This window comes from Pseudophryne corroboree, chromosome 1 (assembly GCF_028390025.1).
Source record: "Pseudophryne corroboree isolate aPseCor3 chromosome 1, aPseCor3.hap2, whole genome shotgun sequence".
NCBI classification, from domain to species: domain Eukaryota; kingdom Metazoa; phylum Chordata; class Amphibia; order Anura; family Myobatrachidae; genus Pseudophryne; species Pseudophryne corroboree.
The window spans coordinates 721,945,148-721,964,888 of record NC_086444.1 but is presented as its reverse complement, the minus strand read 5'-3'; the positions used below and the strand labels follow the sequence as shown (position 1 = coordinate 721,964,888).

Here is a 19,741-nt window from a genome sequence, read left to right as displayed (position 1 = left end):
TTCCTAGCTAAACCCTCTCTCCATGCTTCTAGTTTAAAAGCTCCTCCAACCTTCTAACCATCCTGCACCACAGCCCCCTCCTCATTCAGGTGCAATCCATTGCGACAAAAAAGATGGCGCCTGACTGAGAAGTCAGCCCTTTGTTCTAAGAACACAAACCCCTCCTTCCTACACCAGTCTCTAAGCCACACATTAACCTCCCTAATCTCCCTCTGCCTCCCTTGGCTAGCGCGTGGCGCTGGTAATATTTTGGAGACTATTACCCTAGATGTTCTTGCCTTAAGTTTCTGGCCTAATTCCCTATAGTCTGTCTTAAGGACATCCCACCTACCACTAACTTTGTCGTTGGTGCCGACATGCACCAAGACCGCCGGGTCGTTTCCAGCCCCTCCCAACAATCTATACACGTAGCTGCAAACATTTATGGATATTACGTATTGTCAGGCCATCCCCTTTAATCCCCAATCCTGTCTAATTGCATAGAATGTCTGTCACTTTCTGCCTGGTCTCTGGTACTGTGTGATACATGTAAGCCACAGTTTGTATTATGTGATTGTTGTTTTCTTGTACTCCTCATTGCCTAGTACTGCAGCCGTTTGAGGTGCTTTACAAACAAATAATAATAAGGGTAATATTGTGTGTTTGGGTATGGTCAGAGCACATTTCTGCTATTGTCCTTAATTCTACTGATAAAAGTGCCTCCTATTTTACAGTTTAAGAGCTACATAAATCCTGTGGCCAGTCAGATCAGAAGTGCACAGAAGCACAAAGTATTTTAGTAAATGCACATGCTGATCTAGTTGAAGTAGTAACTTGTCACCATTGTCTGGTTTATGCTTTTGAGGACAGATCTGTATGTGATAGTGTCAGTAAGTAAGGAACTGAAGGCAAGCAGTGCTGTAGACCAAAGCTGTGTACACACTGATCAATATATTGGCAGATTAATCAACTGGCGATATATCGTAAGCGGGTTGGCAAGTGTGTACACCCGATAAGTCTGAAAGACGTCTTTCACAGATGGGTCTGTCGACATGTTGCTGTGGTGTGTACCCAGCTTAAAGCTAGGTACACACTTGAACAGTGTAACCAACAATGAGACGGTCATTCTAATTTCACTTGGAATCATACAATACCAGAAGAAACGGTTTTTAGCATACACACTATGGGAACGATGACATGCTATATCATGTCCAAGCACTGTAGTCCATTCATTGTTGCTCCATACACACTATACAATCATCATGTAGAACAGTGCCAAACTGCTTCAGACCAACATATTGAGGCATTCAATATCCCGGTTGTGGGGATCCCGGTGCTCCGCATCCCGGTGCCGGGATACCGACACCTATTTTCCCTCTTAGGGTGTCTACGACACCCCTGGAAGTAGAATAAATAGCATGGTGCACCACCGTGCCCACAGCGTTGTGAAAGCAGTGAGCCCGCAAGGGGGTCTTTTGCGCTTGCCACGCTGCCGGCATTCCAGTGCCCCGCGGTCTGTATTTTGACCACTGGGATGACGGGCGCCGGTATATAGATACCAACCCTATCATGTGGTCCTGCGTACACACTACATAATATGTATCACATCCTACATCGCATCATCACCATCTAACATTCAGCGCATGAGATCGGACAATGCAATAGACAACTTGTAAGAAAACATAAATTGGGTGTACACATTTGTACGATGGTCATGCACATTGGTCGGGGGTCATATGATTACGCAATATATTGTTTAGTGTGTGCTCAGCATAAGAGGCTGATTCAGTTCAGACAGAACCTTGTGTGATCTCCAGCTGTGCAGATTTCTGACCATTGTGGTATGGCATTCTTGCTTGTTTGTGCTTGCACCTCCATTCAAACCTCACAACTATTGAATTGTGCCCTTAGATAACGAATAAGCAGAGTGCACAAACAGAATATAGTAATTTCTTAAGGCTCCTGTCAAGCTGTTGTGGGAAAATTGTGTATCTCCAAGTTATTGGGGTATATGCAATTGGTGTCGAAAAGACAGCAGTTTTTTACTTGTTCAGGTCTGAAGGGGTTCTCTCCCTCAGCACCCTCATCTCAATCTGATTTTTTTTTAAAGTCGTATTGAGATGTCGGGTTTGGCCGCATTGAATAGGTTCTGTCGGATCCATTCCGACAAATTCATGTCGGAATAGATCCGGTTTTAAGTGGAAAGAATGGAGATTGAATTTATATTCTCTGCAACACCCCTAAACAACAAGGTTGGGCACTTTCTATAGTGACAAGAAAACATGCTGTTTATGCCTTTAAGTGCATGTCTGTGGAACATTTATTAGAAAAAGTATGAATTATTAATATATTAATTTCAGTGAAAGTGAGTTTGCCGATCTGAAATCCCTGTAAAGTTGTCTAAACAGTTATTATGCATGGCCTATAATATATAATTATTGTGCTGTTGTTTCTTTTACAGGGATGGAGGAAAGAACAGGCTCTGGGCCCTGGGGAGCTGGTGATCATAATGGATCCACATTTGACCAAGGCAGAGTAAGTAAATCTAGAAACAGGGAATGCCATGTAGATGGTGGGACAGATGGCGGACAGTCAAGAAACTAAAATTAAAGTAACTGAAAATTTTAATAATTGCACCTTGCAATTTTCTTTTTTATGATTTTTTTTTTTAAACCTAAAAAAAATAATAACTTTTTAAATATTTTGTTGACTTCTTTGCATATGTGGTTTTAATCCCTGCTTCAATTTACGGTAGGGTTATGGAGATACCAATCATTATGGGGAGCACAGGGATCTACCCTCCCATGAAGGCAGTTTGTCATCTGCTCCCTTCCTGCCATCTGGACTTGTGGGTGAGTTTATGGAGATCAAAACTGAGAGGGAATTAATAAAAAAAAAAAAGTGACTTGGTCAAAGGAGACACCACTTTTACGGTCCTTTATCTTTTGTAAGATGTGTTGGGTATTTTTAAGATGTAGTTATGTTATTATTATAACTTTTATATTTAATACCGTATGACCCACATATGTCTTGTTGATTAATAATATTAAAGTAATCTTACATTGGAATACAAGTCATTTTCCATTTATCCGTTTTTAGGTAAAAATGATCGACCGTCTTATTCTACCTTTGGACGAGACCCTGGCATGCCTGCAATTAATCAGGTATGTTTTAGACAACTACTTTAAATCTATCCGTTCTGTCTACATGACATGCAAATAACACATAACTAGCCTATGGCAGTGGTTCTCAAACTGTGTGCCTCGGGACACTTGCAGGGCTGCCTTGGATTGGTGGTCCAGGACCAATTTAAATTATTTATAGTCAATGTAATAGGCAAAACCAGTGCTGGTGGCTGTCAATCATAAAATACATGAACAAACAGAAGCAAATTTTGTCCCTCGCCACAACATTGAACCTAAGGATGACCTAAACACAATTTACTTAATTTAATATTTTTTTACATTTTATCAAGAAACTTTTGGCCTAGGGGTGCCGTCAACAAAATTCTGTTACTCTAGGGCGCCATGATTCAAAAAGGTTTGGTAACCACTTGCCTATGGTAGTGCATGTAAACACACTACAGAAGTTGGTACAGAGAGTGGATTCTGCACAGAAACATAAATCGGTATCTAGGAAAACCAGGTGCAATGTCACCAGGCAACCACTGAATGATCATAGTAATTCTGCCAGTGGTGGTACTATTTATGGATGCCTATTGGACAGCGGACCACTGGTGGTCTAATTGATTCGTCAGCCATACTTCCCATCAACTACTATGAGACCTTTTTGCGTCTTGCTGCGTGCTGTGCATGCGGCATAAATAGAGTATCTGGTCCCTTAGAATCGACACTAGGAGCTTATGTTTCAAGGGATGTCTTACTAAAAGATATCCATAATGTTATCTGAGATTATTATGTCAACTGGCCCACTTGTATGGTTGCCTAGTTATCACAGAACTACCAATCGGATCACAGTATGCTGACCGGAAGTGACGTAAGCAGATGTGATACAGCTGTCTGGAACAGGGCCGTCTTTTCGTATGGGCTCAATGGGCTCTTGCCCAAGGGCCCCAGGAGTAAAAGGGCCCTAGGCTGATAGCTGAGTGTCCCCTCTTTCCAGGGGTACCAGATTTTTGAAAATCGGCCTTGGGGAACCGGAGATATCCGACTTCAAAGCAGTGGTACCCATCCAAGCCTCTTACTTGTTCTTCCCAGACAGATATCATGGGTTCTGTATGACTATGGGTTTTTCTAAGACTATACTCCAAAAGCTGTGACTCTCCCCTTCTGGTGGACACTGGTAGCTTGTCTTTACTATGCCCAGAACCTGAGATATCAGCCTTCAAGCAGATGGTCTCTGCTCCAGCTCCACACGCCTAGTATGCATTTTTATATTTTTGTTGGTAGATTGCTCTGGCTCCTGATCTCTGATCCCCAAGTCCCCAGTATCTCCTGAAAGGTGTCCCCAGTACCTCCTGAAAGGTGTCCCCAGTACCTCCTGAAAGGTGTCCCCAGTACCTCCTGAAAGGTGTCCCCAGTACCTCCTGAAAGGTGTCCCCAGTACCCCCTGAAAGGTGGGACTTTCTAGCTTTTTTTATCCCATTAAAGCTAAGAAATCTATATCCAGGAACTGGAGATATCTGCAGTCAAGCAAGCTGCCCTGACCCCCGGAAAATGATGAATATTAAGCCCACTCCACTATCCACCCCTCCCCTGTGTATTAAACACCCCCTACCACCCTGGAAGTCATGTACCGGGGCCCCTTCATTCAGACCGATGCCCCCTTCTACAGTTTAGTGTTCTCCTTCCCGCCACACCTTACACCATCTGTGCAGTAAAGGAGTAATTAGCAGAAATTACTGCTCCAGGTCCTACATGCTGAGCGTAAGATAGAACACCCCCTACCGCCCGCGGGACATCAAAGCTACCGCTGGAGGATGGGTAGGGGCCCCAGTGCATTGCTGTGCCCAGGGGCCTGCACTGCTGTTAAGAAGGCTCTGGTCTGGAAGTGTTACATTTCACTTCCTAATACAGCCAGTACTTGATAGTATAAATAAGGTTATTGGGCAACTTATATGAGCAAGGTGAACAAGCCACAATACAGGCTAAGCACTCATCCAGTTTACCCTAAGGTGGTTCTTGACTGTGCACGGACTAATCCACCAAAATTAATCTTTGTTTCTCTATCGTCCTAGTGGATGCTGGGGTTCCTGAAAGGACCATGGGGAATAGCGGCTCCGCAGGAGACAGGGCACAAAAAGTAAAGCTTTAGGATCAGGTGGTGTGCACTGGCTCCTCCCCCTATGACCCTCCTCCAAGCCTTAGTTAGATTTTTGTGCCCGGCCGAGAAGGGTGCAATCTAGGTGGCTCTCCTAAAGAGCTGCTTAGAAAAGTTTAGCTTAGGTTTTTTATTTTACAGTGAGTCCTGCTGGCAACAGGATCACTGCAACGAGGGACTTAGGGGAGAAGAAGTGAACTCACCTGCGTGCAGGATGGATTGGCTTCTTTGGCTACTGGACATTAGCTCCAGAGGGACGATCACAGGTACAGCCTGGATGGTCACCGGAGCCTCGCCGCCGGCCCCCTTGCAGATGCTGAAACAAGAAGAAGGTCCAGAATCGGCGGCATGAAGACTCCTCAGTCTTCTTAAGGTAGCGCACAGCACTGCAGCTGTGCGCCATTTCCTCTCAGCACACTTCACACGGCAGTCACTGAGGGTGCAGGGCGCTGGGAGGGGGGCGCCCTGGGAGGCAATGAAAACCTATTTTTGGCTAAAAATACCTCACATATAGCCTCCGGGGGCTATATGGAGATATTTAACCCCTGCCAGAATCCGTTAAGAGCGGGAGACGAGGCCGCCGAAAAAGGGGCTATCTCCTCAGCACACAGCGCCATTTTCCCTCACAGAAAGGCTGGAGGGAAGGCTCCCAGGCTCTCCCCTGCACTGCACTACAGAAACAGGGTTAAAACAGAGAGGGGGGGCACTAATTTGGCGTTAGAAATATATAAAAAAGATGCTATAAGGGAAAACACTTATATAAGGTTGTCCCTATATAATTATAGCGTTTTTGGTGTGTGCTGGCAAACTCTCCCTCTGTCTCTCCAAAGGGCTAGTAGGTCCTGTCCTCTATCAGAGCATTCCCTGTGTGTGTGCTGTGTGTCGGTACGTGTGTGTCGACATATATGAGGACGATGTTGGTGAGGAGGCGGAGCAATTGCCTGTAATGGTGATGTCACTCTCTAGGGAGTCGACACCGGAATGGATGGCTTATTTAGGGAATTACGTGATAATGTCAACACGCGCCAAGGTCGGTTGACGACATGAGACGGCCGACAAACAATTAGTACCGGTCCAGACGTCTCAAAAACACCGTCAGGGGTTTTAAAACGCCCGTTTACTTTAGTCGGTCGACACAGACACAGACAGGGACACTGAATCCAGTGTCGACGGTGAATAAACAAACGTATTCCTTATTAGGGCCACACGTTAAGGGCAATGAAGGAGGTGTTACATATTTCTGATACTACAAGTACCACAAAAGAGGGTATTATGTGGGATGTGAAAAAACTACCGTAGTTTTTCCTGAATCAGATAAATTAAATGAAGTGTGTGATGATGCGTGGGTTCCCCCCGATAGAAAATATGGGCGGTATACCCTTTCCCGCCAGAAGTTAGGGCGCGTTGGGAAACACCCCTTAGGGTGGATAAGGCGCTCACACGCTTATCAGAACAAGTGGCGGTACCGTCTATAGATAGGGCCGTCCTCAAGGAGCCAGCTGACAGGAGGCTGGAAAAATATCATAAAAAGTATATACACACATACTGGTGTTATACTGCGACCAGCGATCGCCTCAGCCTGGATGTGCAGAGCTGGGGTGGCTTGGTCGGATTCCCTGACTAAAAATATTGATACCCTTGACAGGGACAGTATTTTATTGACTATAGAGCATTTAAAGGATGCATTTCTATATATGCTAGATGCACAGAGGGATATTTGCACTCTGGCATCAAGAGTAAGTGCGATGTCCATATCTGCCAGAAGATGTTTATGGACACGACAGTGGTCAGGTGATGCAGATTCCAAACGGCACAAAGGTGTATTGCCGTATAAAGGAAGAGGAGTTATTTGGGGTCGGTCCATCGGACCTGGTGGCCACGGCAACTGCTGGAAAATCCACCGTTTTTACCCTAAGTCACATCTCTGCAAAGGGAAGAAGACTGCAGCAGGCAGCCCATTCCCAGGAACAGAAGCGTTCCACCGCTTCTGACAAGCTCTCAGCATGACGCTGAGACCGTACAGGACCCCTGGATCCTACAAGTAGTATCCCAGGGGTACAGATTGGAATGTCGAGACGTTTCCCCTGCGCAGGCTCCTGAAGTCTGCTTTACCAAGGTCTCCCTCCGACAAGGAGGCAGTATGGGAAACAATTCACGAGCTGTATTCCCAGCAGGTGATAATTAAATTACCCCTCCTACAACAAGAAAAGGGGTATTATTCCACACTATATTGTGGTACTGAAGCCAGAAGGCTAGGTGAGACCTATTCTAAATCTAAAAAAATTTGAACACTTACAAAGGTTCAAATCAAGATGGAGTCACTCAGAGCAGTGATAACGAACCGGGAAGAAGGGGACTATCTGGTGTCCCGAGACATCAGGGATGCTTACCTCCATGTCCCAAATTTGCCCTTATCACTAAGGGTACCTCAGGTTCGTGGTACAGAACTGTCACTATCAGTTTCAGACGCTGCCGTTGGATTGTCCACGGCACCCCGGGTCTTTACCAAGGTAATGGCCGAAATGATGGTTCTTCTTCGAAGAAAAGGCGTCTTAATTATCCCTTACTTGGACGATCTCCTGATAAGGGCAAAGTCCAGGGAACAGTTGGAGGTCGGAGTAGCACTATCTCGGATACTGTTACAACAGCAGGGGTGGATTCTAAATATTCCAAAATCGCAGCTGATCCCGACAACAAGTCTCCTGTGCTTAGGGATGATTCTGGACACAGTCCAGAAAAAGGTGTTTCTCCCGGAAGAGAAAGCCAGGGAGTTATCCGAGCTAGTCAGGAACCTCCTAAAATCAGTGCATCATTGCACAAGGGCCATGGTAAAAAAAAAATGGTGACTTCCTTCGAAGCAATTCCAGTCGGCAGATTTCATGCAAGAACTTTTCAGTGGGATCTGCTGGACAAATGGTCCGGATCGCATCTTCAGATGCATCAGCGGATAACCCTATATCCAAGGACAAGGGTGTCTCTCCTGTGGTGGTTACAGAGTGCTCATCTTCTAGAGGGCCGCAGATTCGGCATTCAGTTTTGGATGTTGGTGACCACGGAGGCCAGCCCGAGAGGCTGGGGAGCAGTCACACAAGGAAAAAATTTCCAGGGAGTGTGATCAAGTCTGGAGACTTTTCTCCACATAAATATAGCTAAGGGTAAATTTATAATGCTCTAAGCTTAGCAAGACCTCTGCTTCAAGGTCAGCCGGTATTGATCCAGTGGGATAAAACATCACGGCAGTCGCCCACGTAAATAGACAGGGCGGCACAAGAAGCAGGAGGGCAGTGGCAAAAACTGCAAGGACTTTTCGCTGGGCGGAAAATCATGTGATAGCACTGTCAGCAGTGTTTCATTCCGGGAATGGAAACTGGGAAGCAGACTTCCTCAGTAGGCACGACCTCCACCCGGCAGAGTGGGAACTTCATGGGGAAGTTTTCCACATGATTGTAAACCGTTGGGAATTACCAAAGGTGGACATGATGGCGTCCCGTCTGAACAAAAAACGGGACAGGTATTGCGCCAGGTTAAGAGACCCTCAGGCAATAGCTGTGGACGTTCTGGTAACACCGTGGGTGTACCAGTCGGTGTATGTGTTCCATCCTCTGTTTTTCATACCTAAGGTACTGAGAATTATAAGACGTAGAGGAGTAAGAACTATACTCATGGCTCCGGATTGGCCAAGAAGGACTTGGTACCCGGAACTTCAAGAGATGCTCACAGAGGACTTATGGCCTCTGCCGCTAAGAAGGGACTTGTTTCAGCAAGTACCATGTCTGTTCCAAGACTTACCGCAGCTGCGTTTGACGGCATGGCGGTGGAACGCCGGATCCTAAGGGAAAAGGCATTCAGGAAGAGGTCATTCCTACCCTGGTCAAAGCCAGAAAGGAGGTGACCGCACAACATTATCACCACATGTGGCGAAAATATGTTGCGTGGTGTGAGGCCAGGAAGGCCCCACGAAGAAATTTCAACTCGGTCGATTCCTGCATTTCCTGCAAACAGGAGTGTCTATGGGCCTCAAATTGGGGTCCATTAAGGTTCAAATTTCGGCCCTGTCGATTTTTCTTCCAGAAAGAATTGGCTTCAGTTCCTGAAGTCCAGAAGTTTGTCAAGGGAGTATTGCATATACAACCCCCTTTTGTGCCTCCAGTGGCACTGTGGGATCTCAACGTAGTTCTGGGATTCCTCAAAACACATTGGTTTAAAACCAGTCAAATCTGTGGATTTGAAGCATCTCACATGAAAAGTGAACATGCTCTTGGACCTGGCCTGGACCAGGCGAGTGTCAAATTGGTGGTTTTTTTCTCAAAAAAGCCCATATCTGTTTGTCCATTCGGACAGGGCAGAGCTGCGGACTCGTCCCCAGTTCTCTCCCTAAGGTGGTGTCAGTGTTTCACCTGAACCAGCTTATTGTGGTGTCTTGCGCCTACTAGGGACTTGGAGGACTCCAAGTTGCTAGATGTGGTCAGGGCCCTGAAAATATAGGTTCCAGGACGGCTGGAGTCAGGAAAACTGACTTGCTGTTATCCTGTATGCACCCAACAAACTGGGTGCTCTTGCTTTTAAGCAGACTTTTGCTAGTTGGATGTGTAATACAATTCAGCTTGCACATTCTGTGGCAGGCCTGCCACAGCCAAAATATGTAAATGCCCATTCCACAAGGAAGGTGGGCTCATCTTGGGCGGCTGCCCGAGGGGTCTCGGCTTTACAACTTTGCCGAGCGGCTATTTAGTCAGGGGCAAACACGTTTGTAAAATCCTACAAATTTGATACCCTGGCTAAGGAGGACCTGGAGTTCTCTCATTCGGTGCTGCAGAGTCATCCGCACTCTCCCGCCCGTTTGGGAGCTTTGGTATAATCCCCATGGTCCTTTCAGGAACCCCAGCATCCACTAGGACGATAGAGAAAATAAGAATTTACTTACCGATAATTCTATTTCTCGGAGTCCGTAGTGGATGCTGGGCGCCCATCCCAAGTGCGGATTATCTGCATTACTTGTACATAGTTACAAAAATCGGGTTATTATTTGTTGTGAGCCATCTTTTCAGAGGCTCCGCTGTTATCATACTGTTAACTGGGTTCAGATCACAGGTTGTACAGTGTGATTGGTGTGGCTGGTATGAGTCTTACCCGGGATTCATAAATCCTTCCTTATTGTGTACGCTCGTCCGGGCACAGTATCCTAACTAAGGCTTGGAGGAGGGTCATAGGGGGAGGAGCCAGTGCACACCACCTGATCCTAAAGCTTTACTTTTTGTGCCCTGTCTCCTGCGGAGCCGCTATTCCCCATGGTCCTTTCAGGAACCCCAGCATCCACTACGGACTCCGAGAAATAGAATTATCGGTAAGTAAATTCTTATTATTTATTTCTCTGACGTCCTAAGTGGATGCTGGGGACTCCGTCAGGACCATGGGGAATAGCGGCTCCGCAGGAGACAGGGCACAAAACTAAAGCTTTAGGATCAGGTGGTGTGTACTGGCTCCTCCCCCTATGACCCTCCTCCAAGCCTCAGTTAGGTTTTTGTGCCCGTCCGAGCAGGGTGCAATCTAGGTGGCTCTCTTAAGGAGCTGCTTAGAAAAAGTTTTTAGGTTTATTATTTTCAGTGAGTCCTGCTGGCAACAGGCTCACTGCATCGAGGGACTTAGGGGAGAGAAGTTCAACTCACCTGCGTGCAGGATGGATTGGCTTCTTAGGCTACTGGACACCATTAGCTCCAGAGGGAGTCGGAACACAGGTCTCACCCTGGGGTTCGTCCCGGAGCCGCGCCGCCGACCCCCCTTGCAGATGCTGAAGATTGAAGGTCCAGAAACCGGCGGCAGAAGGCTCTTCAGTCTTCTTGAAGGTAGCGCACAGCACTGCAGCTGTGCGCCATTGTTTGTCACACACTTCTCACCAACGGTCACGGAGGGTGCAGGGCGCTGCTGGGGGCGCCCTGGGCAGCAATGTAAATACCTTTTATGGCTAAAAAATACATCACATGTAGCCCTTGAGGCTATATGGATGTATTTAACCCCTGCCAGATATTACAAACTACGGGAGAAAAGCCCGCCGGAATAGGGGGCGGGGCTTATTCTCCTCAGCACACAGCGCCATTTTCCTGCTCAGCTCCGCTGTGAGGAAGGCTCCCAGGACTCTCCCCTGCACTGCACTACAGAAACAGGGTAAAACAGAGAGGGGGGGCACTTTTTATGGCGATATTTTATATATTTAAGCTGCTATAAGGATACAACACTTATATAAGGTTGTTCCCATATATATTATAGCGCTTGGGTGTGTGCTGGCAAACTCTCCCTCTGTCTCCCCAAAGGGCTAGTGGGGTCCTGTCTTCGATAAGAGCATTCCCTGTGTGTCTGCTGTGTGTCGGTACGTGTGTGTCGACATGTATGAGGACGATGTTGGTGTGGAGGCAGAGCAATTGCCGGTAATGGTGATGTCACCCCCCAGGGAGTCGACACCGGAATGGATGGCTTTGTTTATGGAATTACGTGATAATGTCAGCACATTACAAAAATCAGTTGACGACATGAGACGGCCGGAAAACCAGTTGGTACCTGCCCAGGCGTCTCAGACACCGTCAGGGGCTGTAAAACGCCCTTTACCTCAGTCGGTCGACACAGACCCAGACACGGACACTGAATCTAGTGTCGACGGTGAAGAAACAAACGTATTTTCAAGTAGAGCCACACGTTATATGATCACGGCAATGAAGGAGGCTTTGCATATCTCTGATACTGCAAGTACCACAAAAAGGGGTATTATGTGGGGGGTGAAAAAACTACCTGTAGTTTTTCCTGAATCAGAGGAATTGAATGATGTATGTGATGAAGCGTGGGTTAACCCAGATAGAAAAGTGCTAATTTCAAAAAAGTTATTGGCATTATACCCTTTCCCGCCAGAGGTTAGGGCACGCTGGGAAACACCCCCTAGGGTGGATAAGGCGCTCACACGCTTATCAAAACAAGTGGCGTTACCGTCTCCTGATACGGCCGCCCTCAAGGATCCAGCTGATAGGAGGCTGGAAACTACCCTAAAGAGTATATACACACATACTGGTGTTATACTGCGACCAGCCATCGCCTCAGCCTGGATGTGCAGTGCTGGGGTGGTCTGGTCGGATTCCCTGACTGAAAATATTGATACCCTGGATAGGGACAGTATTTTATTGACTATAGAGCAATTAAAGGATGCTTTTCTTTATATGCGAGATGCTCAGAGGGATATTTGCACTCTGGCATCGAGAGTAAGTGCGATGTCCATATCTGCCAGAAGAAGTTTATGGACGCGACAGTGGTCAGGTGATGCGGATTCCAAACGACATATGGAAGTATTGCCGTATAAAGGGGAAGAATTATTTGGCGTAGGTCTATCGGATCTGGTGGCCACGGCAACTGCCGGAAAATCCACCTTTTTACCTCAGACCCCCTCCCAACAGAAAAAGACACCGTCTTTTCAGCCGCAGTCCTTTCGGTCCTATAAGAACAAGAGGGCAAAAGGACAGTCATATCTGCCCCGGGGCAGAGGAAGGGGTAAGAGAGGGCAGCAAGCAGCCCCTGCCCAGGAACAGAAGCCCTCCCAGGGTTCTGCAAAGCCCTCAGCATGACGCTGGGGCTGTACAAGCGGACTCAGGAGCGGTGGGGGGTCGACTCAGGAATTTCAGCGCACAGTGGGCTTGCTCACAGGTGGACCCTTGGATCCTGCAGGTAGTATCTCAGGGTTACAGGTTGGAATTCGAGAAGTCTCCCCCTCGCCGGTTCCTAAAGTCTGCTTTGCCAACGTCTCCCTCAGACAGGGCGACGGTATTGGAAGCCATTCACAAGCTGTTTTCTCAGCAGGTGATAGTCAAGGTACCCCTCCTACAACAGGGAAAGGGGTATTACTCCACGCTATTTGTGGTACCGAAGCCGGACGGCTCGGTAAGACCTATTCTAAATCTGAAATCTTTGAACCTGTACATACAAAAATTCAAGTTCAAGATGGAATCACTCAGAGCAGTGATAGCGAATCTGGAAGAAGGGGACTTTATGGTGTCCCTGGACATAAAGGATGCTTACCTGCATGTCCCAATTTGCCCTTCACATCAAGGGTACCTCAGGTTCGTGGTGCAAAACTGTCATTATCAGTTTCAGACGCTGCCGTTTGGATTGTCCACGGCACCTCGGGTCTTTACCAAGGTAATGGCCGAAATGATGATTCTTCTGCGAAGAAGAGGCGTATTAATTATCCCTTACTTGGACGATCTCCTGATAAGGGCAAGGTCCAGAGAACAGCTGGAGGACGGAGTAGCACTAACCCAAGTAGTGCTGCAACAACACGGGTGGATTCTGAATTTTCCAAAATCTCAGTTGACCCCGACAACACGTCTGCTGTTCCTGGGAATGATTCTGGACACGGTTCAGAAAAAGGTGTTTCTTCCGGAGGAGAAAGCCAAGGAGTTATCCGAACTTGTCAGGAACCTCCTAAACATACATATAGATTGGTAAATGCTCAATTAGCTTAGTGATATCATTCAGGTGCTCGAAAGGAAGGGGTATTTCTGAGCAAGAAAAAAGCAATTGTTTCCCCAGCACACTGAATGGATAACAGTAACCAGATATAAATCCCACATGATAATAGAATTCAGAGATCTTCGTTACACATATTTGCGCAAATGTGTGGTTAAGCCCCAAAGCCGCATCAAGGCCTCTCTGTATATTTGGGGTCCCTAGCGCTATATCTAGGTGCAGGGTGTGGCACCCCAAAACACCAGAATGAGCCAGAAAGCACAGCGTGACATACCAGTGTAAAAAACTATAGTGTTAATAAATTAGTATTTAGGAAGCCGAAGCTATAGAGGGGGTGATACAAACATGAAATGTAATTAAAATAGAGAAATAGTGTTAGAAAATTAATAAGTGAAAAGTGTTAATAGAATGTAAAGGTATGCCACACTAAAGCCATCCAGCTCAGCCAGTCCAGAGGCACCACACCTCACACCTCCATTACCCCAATCTGGGTCTAATATTAACCAGCAAGGAGTCACATGATAATGGCTCCTTGAAACCAGGAAAAAGTGTCTGTGCATCAATGCACAAGAGTCCTGGGAAAGATGGTGGCTTCTTACGAAGCAATTCCATTCGGCAGATTCCACGCACGAACTTTTCAGTGGGATCTGCTGGACAAATGGTCCGGATCGCATCTGCAGATGCATCAGCGGATAACCTTATCGCCACGGACAAGGGTGTCTCTTCTGTGGTGGTTGCAGAGTGCTCATCTGTTAGAGGGCCGCAGATTCGGCATACAGGACTGGGTCCTGGTGACCACGGATGCCAGTCTGAGAGGCTGGGGAGCGGTCACACAGGGAAGAAACTTCCAGGGAGTATGGTCAAGCCTGGAGATGTCTCTTCATATAAATATACTGGAGCTAAGAGCAATTTACAATGCTCTAAGCCTGGCAAAACCCCTGCTTCAGGGTCAGCCGGTGTTGATCCAGTCGGACAACATCACGGCAGTCGCCCACGTAAACAGACAGGGCGGCACAAGAAGCAGGAGAGCAATGGCAGAAGCTGCAAGGATCCTTCGCTGGGCGGAAGATCATGTGATAGCACTGTCAGCAGTGTTCATTCCGGGAGTAGACAACTGGGAAGCAGACTTCCTCAGCAGACACGATCTACACCCGGGAGAGTGGGGACTTCATCCAGAAGTCTTCCACATGATTGTGAACCGTTGGGAAAAACCAAAGGTGGATATGATGGCGTCTCGCCTCAACAAAAAACTGGACAGGTATTGCGCCAGGTCAAGAGACCCTCAGGCAATAGCTGTGGACGCTCTGGTAACACCGTGGGTGTACCAGTCAGTGTATGTGTTTCCTCCTCTGCCTCTCATACCCAAAGTACTGAGAATTATACGGCAAAGGGGAGTAAGAACGATACTCGTGGCTCCGGATTGGCCAAGAAGAACTTGGTACCCGGAACTTCAGGAGATGCTCACGGAAAATCCGTGGCCTCTACCTCTAAGACGGGACCTGATTCAGCAGGGACCGTGTCTATTCCAAGACTTACCGCGGCTGCGTTTGACGGCATGGCGGTTGAACGCCGAATTCTAAAGGAAAAAGGCATTCCAGAAGAGGTCATTCCTACACTGGTTAAAGCCAGGAAGGAGGTGACTGCACAACATTATCACCGCATTTGGAGAAAATATGTTGCGTGGTGTGAGGCCAGGAAGGCCCCCACGGAGGAATTTCAACTGGGTCGATTCCTACATTTCCTGCAAACAGGATTGTCTATGGGCCTCAAATTGGGGTCCATTAAGGTTCAAATTTCGGCCCTGTCGATTTTCTTCCAGAAAGAATTGGCTTCAGTTCCTGAAGTCCAGACTTTTGTAAAAGGAGTACTACATATACAGCCCCCGGTTGTGCCCCAGTGGCTCCGTGGGACCTGAATGTAGTTTTGGATTTTCTCAAATCCCATTGGTTTGAGCCACTCAAATCGGTGGATTTGAAATATCTTACATGGAAAGTAACCATGCTACTGGCCCTGGCTTCAGCCAGGAGAGTATCAGAATTGGCGGCTTTATCGTATAAGAGCCCATATCTGATTTTCCATTCGGACAGGGCAGAACTGCGGATGCGTCCTCATTTTCTGCCTAAGGTGGTGTCAGCGTTTCACCTGAACCAGCCTATTGTGGTGCCTGCGGCTACTAGCGATTTGGAAGATTCCAAGTTGCTGGACGTTGTCAGTGCATTGAAAATATACATTTCAAGGACGGCTGGAGTCAGAAAATCTGACTCGCTGTTTATACTGTATGCACCCAACAAGCTGGGTGCTCCTGCTTCTAAGCAGACGATTGCTCGTTGGATTTGTAACACAATTCAACTTGCACATTCTGTGGCAGGCCTGCCACAGCCTAAATCTGTCAAGGCCCATTCCACAAGGAAGGTGGGCTCATCCTGGGCGGCTGCCCGAGGGGTCTCGGCATTACAACTCTGCCGAGCAGCTACGTGGTCGGGGGAGAACACGTTTGTAAAGTTCTCTCATTCGGTGCTGCAGAGTCATCCGCACTCTCCCACCCGTTTGGGAGCTTTGGTATAATCCCCATGGTCCTGACGGAGTCCCCAGCATCCACTTAGGACGTCAGAGAAAATAAGATTTTACTTACCGATAAATCTATTTCTCGTAGTCCGTAGTGGATGCTGGGCGCCCATCCCAAGTGCGGATTGTCTGCAATACTTGTACATAGTTATTGTTACAAAAAAATCGGGTTGTTATTTGTTGTGAGCCGTCTGTTCAGAGGCTCCTACGTTTGTCATACTGTTAACTGGGTTTAGATCACAAGTTATACGGTGTGATTGGTGTGGCTGGTATGAGTCTTACCCGGGATTCAATATCCTTCCTTATTGTGTACGCTCGTCCGGGCACAGTATCCTAACTGAGGCTTGGAGGAGGGTCATAGGGGGAGGAGCCAGTACACACCACCTGATCCTAAAGCTTTAGTTTTGTGCCCTGTCTCCTGCGGAGCCGCTATTCCCCATGGTCCTGACGGAGTCCCCAGCATCCACTACGGACTACGAGAAATAGATTTATCGGTAAGTAAAATCTTATTTTTGATATGTATACATGGTTTCAGTATGATTTACCTACGGTCATAATCCCGACAGTCATTGGCCTACAGTCAAAATACCGACATTCATTATGCTGACATGTTCAAAATGCAGACATAGTCAGAATACCGACATTTGAAATGCCAACATGTCAAAATACCGACATGAGTTTTTCTGTGTTTTTTTTTCTTTGTTGGTGTCGCCATGGACACTAAGTGTACCGTGTTCCCTCGCATGGCTCGCTGCGCACTTATATTCCCCCCTCCAGGTCCACTAGTATGTTAAATTAGGAACAAGTCTGTTTTGGAGCAAACATTTTTAAAAATGCATATCTGCATTTTGACATGTCTGTATTCTGACTGTCGACATTTGGAACATGTCGGCATAATGAATGTCTGTATTTTGACGGACTGTCAATGGCTGCAGGGATTATGACTGTCGGTATTGTGTCAGTCGGTAAATCAACTGCTCCCTGTATACATGATTTGCAGACTACCATGTTTTACTAGAATACCATAATGATAGGTCTGCTGACATGTTTCTGTGGTCTGTACCCAGCTTAAAACTAGGTACACACTTGAACAATGTAACAAATGATGAGACGGTCATTACAATTTCACTTACAATCTCTTTATGGAACTGGTGTATTTAAAGATGTATTGCAGATCCAATCTCTTTCTTTTTTTTGTCAGTGTCTGATTACCCCTTGCTCTCTCACCCATTTGTTCACTGCTGTCTCAGCACACATATGAGAAGCAGAAGTAAGGAGCTATCACAAGGACTCTGATTTCTACAATCTTTTCAGGTCACTGGCCTATCTAACAAAGATTGAGAAATCCTGATTATGAATTGTTGGGAGAAACCTACCTTTTGGATATGCGACATCCTAATAACGTGTGTTAAAGGTCATTGATAAGGGAAGGCATATAACTTAACAGCACTTACACTCATGTTTTTAGGATGCACACAGTGGAAGTTTGACATATATTTGTGAGTCTTAAAATCCAGACTTAGCAGTGATTTTGAGTTATTTTAGAATTGTATATTGAATCAGTTATATTTGAACCACGCCTCTGTATCCTGCGGAAAATGATTTAGTTGAATGAATAAAACACTGTCAAAAGGGATATTTCTCTAATTACCAAGCGATACTTACAGAATTTGCTTCTTAATTAACCCTTACTAATTTATTTTCACCTGTGTGCTGCCCTGGGGTGGCCAGCTTGTGCTGGCATGATGGGGTCTTGCACCCCAGAACCATACCTAGTGTTAGGGATCACCAGTGAGACAGGCGTCTTTCCGTTTGGCCTGGGGGCTTAGCCCTATATCTGCAGATGTAAGCATCCAAGATCTCTGCGTTTTCTGATATTATGTAGTGTTATTTTTCATTCACTGTGCATTAGGGATACCAATATGTTTTTTTTTTTTCTAACTCAGAATTACCCCTCCCTTTTAGCACTGAGTGACATTATAATCTGATTGAGCAGCTTGCAAATAAATGTGTATTGGAATTTGCAAATAAACCTTCATGTCTGACAGTTTTAGAACAAGACAAGAGTGTGTGTATTTTTTACTGAGAATATTCTTAGAATATAAGAATGTGTACCTGCCTTTGTTAAGTGAGAACACAACACCCCACATGCCCGTTATTTTAATAAAATGTATGATATCAAGCATGCATATGTTAATAAATGCCTTTTTTGTAGTTTAGTTAGGAATTTTGACCACTATATTGAAAGCTGTTCTCTTTCATTTAATCCCCTTATACTATTTTCAGACTGTTAAATTCCATAAATTAGAATGGTCAACTTTAAAAAGATCATTAAACCTGGATGAAAAGTTACATAACAAATGACTTACTAAAACCACCAAAAACTAAATGCTTATAAATGTGTACTAGTATACCATTCTTGGCATGATATTGGTCAGCTTGAGTATTTATGGACATAGTTTGATAGAATAGTAGCGCAAAACGTTTTCTGATGGATACACACTATAAGATTCTGTCCAATCTTTCTGGTTGGAGCAAAAATCTGATAATGTATGGGAGCAGATGACAATTGACCATTTGCTCCCAAACACTGGAAAAAAGACAAAAATGGACTTTCAGACAAATCTGTTCGGATAAATTGGCTAAATCAAATTGAATTACCATTTTTGCCCAATTTCTGGCTTTTGGGAGCAAATTGCTGATCGTCATTTGCTCCCATCTATTACCAGATTTTCACTCCAACCAGAAAGATTGGACAGATAATCTTATTGGGCCAGATGTACTAAGCTTGAAAAGTGATAAATATCACTGTGATAAAGTACCAGCCAATCTGCTCCTAACTGTCATTTTTCAAACACAGCCTGTGATATGGCAGTTAGGAGCCGATTGGCTGGTACTTTATCACAGTGATATTTATCACTTTTCAGGCTTAGTACATCTCCCCCATAGTGTGTATAGACCACTAATACAACTTGACACACCGCTCTCTGCTGAACTGTGCTTTGGTTAAAATGGAGTTTGTTCATTTGATTAGAGAAATGTTTGTATTAATACTTCATTGATCTCTGTAGTAGTAGAACCGGATGACTAAAATGTTACGGAGGACAGGGCATTTTCCTGTTGAGACTGAAATATTTTTCTTTATAGCCAAAGTCACACAACATACAGTACAATATAGGTTTTCACTTGTATTATCCCCTCCAGTATTGTGGATAATAAAGAACTGGTGACCCTATCTACTAAACCCTCCCTCCACCACCTAAAATACCTGCTCTCATTCTCCTGCCAGGATGTCTGAGATCAGTGCTCTTTGATTCTATATTATTTCTGTTGTACAAGGGCATAGCTACCATAGGTGCAGGCAGTACAGCTGCTGTGGGGCCCAGAGCTGAGAGGGGTCCATCTTCCCTTTCAA

The 19,741-nt window shown here is 45.9% G+C and overlaps 1 protein-coding gene across 6 annotated transcripts in view; it reads left to right on the top strand.

The window, feature by feature from the left end:
* The window catches only part of TCF3 (transcription factor 3), a 399,616-nt gene that overhangs the window by 167,105 nt on the left and 212,770 nt on the right, over positions 1–19,741 (top strand). For all 6 annotated transcript variants that reach the window (XM_063915799.1, XM_063915809.1, XM_063915820.1 and 3 more), the window contains exons 5-7: positions 2,441–2,514; positions 2,735–2,831; positions 3,079–3,143. In XM_063915799.1, coding sequence (XP_063771869.1) covers positions 2,441–2,514; positions 2,735–2,831; positions 3,079–3,143 — 236 coding nt within the window. The remainder of the gene's footprint in view (positions 1–2,440; positions 2,515–2,734; positions 2,832–3,078; positions 3,144–19,741) is intronic.